Source organism: Gekko japonicus, unplaced genomic scaffold (assembly GCF_001447785.1).
Source record: "Gekko japonicus isolate JY-2015 unplaced genomic scaffold, Gekko_japonicus_V1.1 scaffold154, whole genome shotgun sequence".
Taxonomy (NCBI): Eukaryota; Metazoa; Chordata; class Lepidosauria; order Squamata; family Gekkonidae; genus Gekko; species Gekko japonicus.
The window spans coordinates 647,068-653,549 of NW_015172008.1; the positions used below are offsets into that span (position 1 = coordinate 647,068).

Here is a 6,482-nt window from a genome sequence, read left to right on the forward strand (position 1 = left end):
CGGTTCCTCAGTGGAAAAGGCTTCCTCGGGAAGTGGTGGGCTCTCCTTCTTTGGAGGTTTTCAGAGGCTAGATGGCCATCTGACAGCAATGTGGATTCTGTGAACTTAGGCAGATAATGAGAGGCAGGGCAGGATGGGTTGCCTCATTGCTTAGTTCTTGTGGCCCTTTTTTACATGTCCACGGAACTGCTGATTGCCACTTTGGGGTCAGGAAGCAATCCTGGAGGTTTCTTGTCATCTTCTGGGCATGGAACAGCAGTCACTATGGGTGTGGAGGGGGAGGTATTTGTGAATTTCCTGCATTGTGCAGGGGGCTGGACTAGATGACCCTGGAGGTCCCTTCCAACTCTATGATTCCATGATTCTTCACACCTGCTCAAGGCGGTTCACTCTGAAAACAATTAGAACAAAACCAAATGAACAGTAATAAATGCAATAAAAACAAATCATACCAGTAAAACAAAAAACAAAACTATCCAAGTAGGAAAAAAATAAGACAAGTCAATAAAAACACCAATAGAAATCAACTAACAAAAGCCTGAGCAATCTAAAATGATAAAATGGAGCCGTCTAAAATGATACTGATAAAAGAGTCCTCAGGCTATCAGCAGACGAGAAAACCATTTAAAAAGTTCGAAGTATGGGTGTAAAGAAGCGTTTTGGAATGGCATTCAGAAGAAAAGTAAAGTAAGCACCAGACAAGGCTCCAGGGGAGGGTGTTACCACTGAAAAGGCCCTCCCTGGTGGCTTCCTGCCTTGTCTCTGTAGGCTGAAGTGCAGAGAGCAGAGCTTGAGAAGAGGACCTCAGCTGGCAGGCTAGACAATATCGAACACATGAACACACGAAGCTGCCTTATACTTATACAGACCCTTGGTCCATCAAAGTCAGTATGGACTACTCAGACTGGAGGCAGCAGTTCTCCAGGGTCTCAGGCAAAGGTCTTTCATATCACCTACTGCCAGATCCTTTAATTGGAGATGCCAGGGATTGAACCTGGGATCTTCTGCACACCAAGCAGATGCTCTGCCACTGAGCCCTGCCCCCTCCCCAAGTGTACTTAAGTGCAACAACATACAATGGAAAGTATTATCACTGCTCAGTATTATTAAATATCACTATTGTGTTAGGATTTGTTATGCACTATTGCAGAGGAAGTCAAGAGACCTGATCAGCTCCTGATCCATATGAATCTATGAGGGGATGGGAAGGATGACCGTGTGTTATAAAATGAGAGGGAACGAATGAATGAGGATCCCAAATGAAAATCAAACCTTACCGTGTGTTATAAAATGAGAGGGAACGAATGAATGAGGATCCCAAATGAAAATCAAACCCCACTGGAAGCTCTTGGAAAGGCATTTGTTGTACCAGATTTTACAAATGATCAGTGCTGATCTGCAACTTGCACTTTACTTGGGTATGCAACATCAAGTTCAATGCTAATGTGTAGCTTTAGGTGCAATGTCACAACTTCAAAAATCGACCTGGACTGTAGGAAACAGATTTCAGTGCTGCTGCTTCTCATAGGGCAAAACTGGGGGAGGGGGAATCACTCCTTGCCAGACAAAGAAGACAGGACTGAGCTGGGTGGTCCAATGAAGTGAGATGCTATAAGACAGTTGGGCGGATGAGTTGGGGAGCAAAAGCCCAGGTATGATTGCTCAAAAGGAGTTTGCAAATGATTTAAATGCATAATTTCTGACATGTCATGCCAATTGTCACCATTTAAACATACAAAAAGAAACTTTTTAAAAAAATAGGCAAAAAGGGGAGAGGCAGTGGCTCAGTGGTAGAGCATCTGCCTTGCATGCAGAAGGTCCCAGTCCCTAGTGCCTCTGGTAAAAAGGATCAAGGAGTATGTGAAATAACTTTTTTTGAGACCCTAGAGAGTTGCTGTTGGTCATGAGTAGACAATACTGACTGACCTCTGTAAACTAACGGTCTCACTCAGTATGTGCTCACTGCATGGATCAAGACAAATCAATATTCATATAAATGTTGAAAGAACTGATGCATAAATAAGCAGTTGCCAGGGTGTTCCTTCTCTCCTTTGGGAGAAAGTCAGCCCTAACAGTCTTTATAGATGCTTTAAAAAAAAACACACACACAAAAACCCAACAACCACTCTCCGACCCTCCTCCAAGCCTGCCTATTGTTTGGCCTCTCCAACCTGGCACAGAGAAGGGCCAGACATTTCCTTAGCAAACCTGTTTCCTCTTGACCACTCCGAATGGTTAGCTTTCCCATTGTTGGGAAAGTTACAAGCCGGCATCCTGTCTCTAAGAGTTTTCCTCCATCCATTCCCCCCTCCCCTCAGTCCACGCACTGCTAGCTCTGTTCAAGTACGCTGGAGATGATAGTGAGGATTTTTTTTGCCTATAGGTGTACTAATCCCAGATCAACAACTCCAGGATTTCACTGGACTGATCAATGATGCTCCCCAGCATCTTTACTTGTGACCATCCCCTGTTCTCTGTAGTACAAAAACAGCAACCCTGATTCTTATGGTTGTACTTTAGGAAGGTCTGAAAACTTTTGGAGTGCCGTGGAGACAGAAGAGGATGGTTTTCCAAGCACGTGTAATGGCAAGGTCTGCTTGAGACAGTGGAAGGAGAGAGGTCAAACGGTGCGGTTTAATCAGCTTAGGACAGATTCTGCTGATGAATTAAAATCCTGTAACTCATTACAAGGAGTCTGGAAAGAGAGTTGGCTGGAGAGTCCGCTACCATTTCAGGAAATCAGGAGGCACTCACAACAAAAGTAAGGATTTTGGGGTGGAGGGAAGAGAGGGAGGTGGGGAGGGGGGTTTCTTACACAGCCAGCTGCATTCCTCAACCCACTGTAATGCCTCTGTGTGTGTCAGCCAGCGATGCCAGCGATTAATATAGAGGATCTGAGTGAGAAGGACAAACTGAAAATGGAAGTGGAACAGCTCCGGAAAGAAGCAAAGTTGCAAAGACAACCGGTGAGTGCATACCTGGCGACGCTTTCCCCTAGATTTCGGAAGGAGTATTTGGAGTAGCTCCTGTTTCCCTGGCAGATCAGTCTCTGCTGGGCTTTTGGAGGATAGAAGGGGGAAAGAGAAGAGGCGTGTGTTGAAAGGAGAGTTCGGGATGTTGTAAACAAATCTGGTACCTTTGGCAATTCAGAGTGATTTGCCTGAAAGGAGGTTTGTTTTAGCACCATTTCCCTTCATCCCAAGCCACCCCCTCCTGCAAACCCACCCAGCCCCGGAGTTTCTTGGGGAGACTGCAGAAGCTACTTTTGACTTTCTAGACTGGCTCTAAAAAACAAACAAAAAACGTCTCCCTTTGGATAGGTAAAAAGAAGGGGATAAAGACTTCAAGTATGTTCTGTTGTGGAAAGTGACCACAGCAGAGTTGCTCTCTAATGACTACCTCATTAGAGTCCAGAAGTTGCGGAGGGGAGTTTTGGAAAAATGCAGAAAGGATTAATTTCCACACACACTACATTATCCACGTCCCCCCTTTTGCTTGATTTCTGCCAATTCTTAGTTTTAGTGGTAAAATAAGGGAAAATGCAATAGGAAAATTTAAGTAAATGAAATAGGAAGACTCAGCAGACTTTGTTCAGTGATCCTGCCGGAAGGACCAGGCTCTGCCCTCCAACAAAACAGCCCAGGCACTTTCTCCTTACTATAGTCTAACTCCTCCTCCTGTTCCTCAATCTCTTGCAGTGCAGGGCAGTGGAGAGTTACCCCAGCTTGAAATCAATGGGTTTAGACTGGAATAACTCCGCATAGTCTCATACTGTTGCTAGTAATGCTGCTAAGCCCCACCATCCTAACCATTAGGCAGACTATCTGTTATTTAACTTATTATAACTTCTATAGCCCTGGGTGGTGGTGGTGGTGGTGGTGGTGGGGAGGCCATATGAATTGTCCTCACACATCCAAGTGTTTGGTGTTATCTCCGCCCACCCCTCTTAACTTCCCCACCCAACAGAAGCATGCAGTTTGGGAACCACTCCTGAGAGGAAATGGCTATTGACATCAGCTGTAGACTTGATGGCATAGCCTGAGGAAAAATGGAAAGCCTATAATTCCAAGAAAAGAGAGAAGCGTGAACAGGCTAATTGCGGGGTATGCTGCAAAGGGCTACATTTGGAACCTTTTATTGCTGTGGTACAGCTCGGAGGAAATAAACAGTCTGATGACTCAGGAGGGAAAATGGGCACCCGTTGGAATTTTCAGCGCTGCGATAAAATGTTTCCATATGTACACAATACGGTGCATTTGTTGTTTGACTGTTGGATTGTTTTTAGAAATCTGGACAGCCTGTGTTTCCTGACAGATCTGGTGTGCAGCCTTCAGAGGAGTAAAACAAACTACAATTTTGTAAAGTTCATTAGATGGGATGGTGTGTAGCAGGACTGTCACATCACCAATTTGGAACACTGAGATGCCTGTGTCACTTGAAGAACAAAGCAATGACTACACCACTCCATGTGCCATGATACGTGACCCTTTTCATTTGTGGTGGAAGGTGCTGTCAAGTCACAGCTGACTTATGGTAACTCTGTAGGGTTTTCAAGGCAAGAGATGTTCGGAGGTGGTTTGCCATTGCCTGCCTTCATGTCACAGCCCTGGTATTCCTTGGAGGTCTCCCATCTAAATACTAGCCAGGGCCAACCCTGCTTAGCTTCTGAGGCCTGATGAGATCAGGCTAGCCTGGGCTAGCCAGCTCAGAGCCTCTTTTCATTGTATGTGTAAAAATGATATATTCCCACAACAAAGGCATTGTTTGAGAAACATGTGAACAGTTTGCCAGTTTGGTGTCGTGGTTAAGAGTGGCGGACTCTAATGTGGAGAACTGGGTTTGATTCCCCACTCCTCCATGTAAAGCCAGTTGGGTGACCTTTGACCAGTCACAGTTTTCTCGGAGCTGTTCTCTCAAGAGCAGTTCTCTCAGAACTATCTCAGCCCCACCTACCTCACAGGGTGTCTGTTGTGCAGAGAGGAAGGAAAGGTGGTTATAAGCCGCTCTGAGACTCTGAGTGAAGGGTGGAATATAAATCCAACTCTTCTACTTTGCACAGCAAAAAGTATGATCTAGCAAGTTCCTACTATTTAAAGTGTGTTCTCACATGTAAATAAATTTTGGCTGTTTCATGGCTGCACAGCAAGGAGTGCATACATGTGTGTATTGCTTCTGGTACTTTCATGAAACATGGCAGCCAAAACAGCTTGGGTACAGACAATTTATGTTTTAACATTGGAAAATTCTATGTTGCCTTCTTCCAGTGGAACATGTTATCCCTGCATATACAAACCAGATGTGCTTTCCCCCCTCTTAAGGTTTCTAAATGTTCAGAAGAAATTAAAAATTATATTGAAGAAAGATCTGGAGAAGACCCTCTTGTGAAAGGTATTCCTGAAGACAAGAATCCTTTTAAAGAAAAAGGAGGATGCATTATTGCTTAGAAGAACAAGACCATTTTGTAACAGGAACGTCAAATGCTCATGAAAAGAAATTTAGTCTGGGTTAAGTTCCAGCGGTTCTGAATTGTCTTTTTATGAGAACAGAAATGCTTGCTTATAATTTCATTCCTTTATGTGTTCTTGTTTCTTAATCTCCTGTACATGCTAACTTGAACTTGAAGAAATCTATCTGTATAACCAACTTTTAAAACTGTATTGTATACTGTATTAATATTGATGGAACTCGCCATGAGCCTGCTTGCGGGGAGGGCGGGATATAAGTCCAATACAATAAAATAAATAAATAAACTAGAGTGTTATTTTGGTAATGCCAGTTCAACATACATGATTTTAAAAACTTTCTTTTCTTTTGCAGAACACAGAATTTAAGTTCAATTGCATGACAATGTTGTACTGCATGCCAAAATACAATTTTGTTAACATAAACCATGAAACCTTGACAATGTCAATCCAAAGATGTGTGCATGTACACAAATTATACCCAGAATTAAACTTTGTTAAGTCTTAAAAGTGCCACGGGACTCAAACTTTGTTCTATTGTTTCAGACCAACACAGCTACTCTCCTGAATCTAATGTCACTGAGATGGTTATTTTTTTAAACCAGATTATTCTGGGGGGCAGGGGGTCACCAGTGCTATAATTGTTGGAAGAATATATTTTAAGATTGGGATCTCTCAAATGCTCACACTGGAAAGCAATGAAATCAGTCAAACTGACTTCCAAATCTTATATTTAGGTAAATGTACTTAGTTTCAGAAGGGCCGTGGTGGCTCAGTGATTAAGATGCTGAACTGCAGGCTGGAAGGCTGGTAATTTGGCAGTTCGAGGCCTTAGTGCCACGTGATGGAGTGAGCTCCCGACTCTGGCCCCAGCTCCTGCCAACCTAGCAGTTCAAAAGCAAGAAAATTGCAAGTAGATAAATAGGTACCACTTCGGTGGGATGGTAACAGTGTTCCGTGCGCTTTGGCATCTTCGGACAGCGCTGGCTCTTCGGCTTGGAAACAGAGATAAGCACCGCC

General features: G+C 43.8%; 1 protein-coding gene across 1 annotated transcript; it reads left to right on the plus strand.

Annotated features, from left to right (window-relative positions):
* The first annotated feature begins 2,318 nt into the window (after nt 1-2,318).
* On the plus strand, nt 2,319-5,955 carry LOC107117996 (guanine nucleotide-binding protein G(I)/G(S)/G(O) subunit gamma-11). Its single transcript, XM_015420205.1, has 3 exons — nt 2,319-2,761; nt 2,865-2,966; nt 5,319-5,955. Exons 2-3 carry the CDS (start codon nt 2,871-2,873, stop codon nt 5,442-5,444), a joined length of 222 nt encoding a protein of 73 aa, XP_015275691.1. The 5' UTR covers nt 2,319-2,761; nt 2,865-2,870; the 3' UTR covers nt 5,445-5,955.
* The last annotated feature ends 527 nt before the right edge of the window (nt 5,956-6,482 follow it).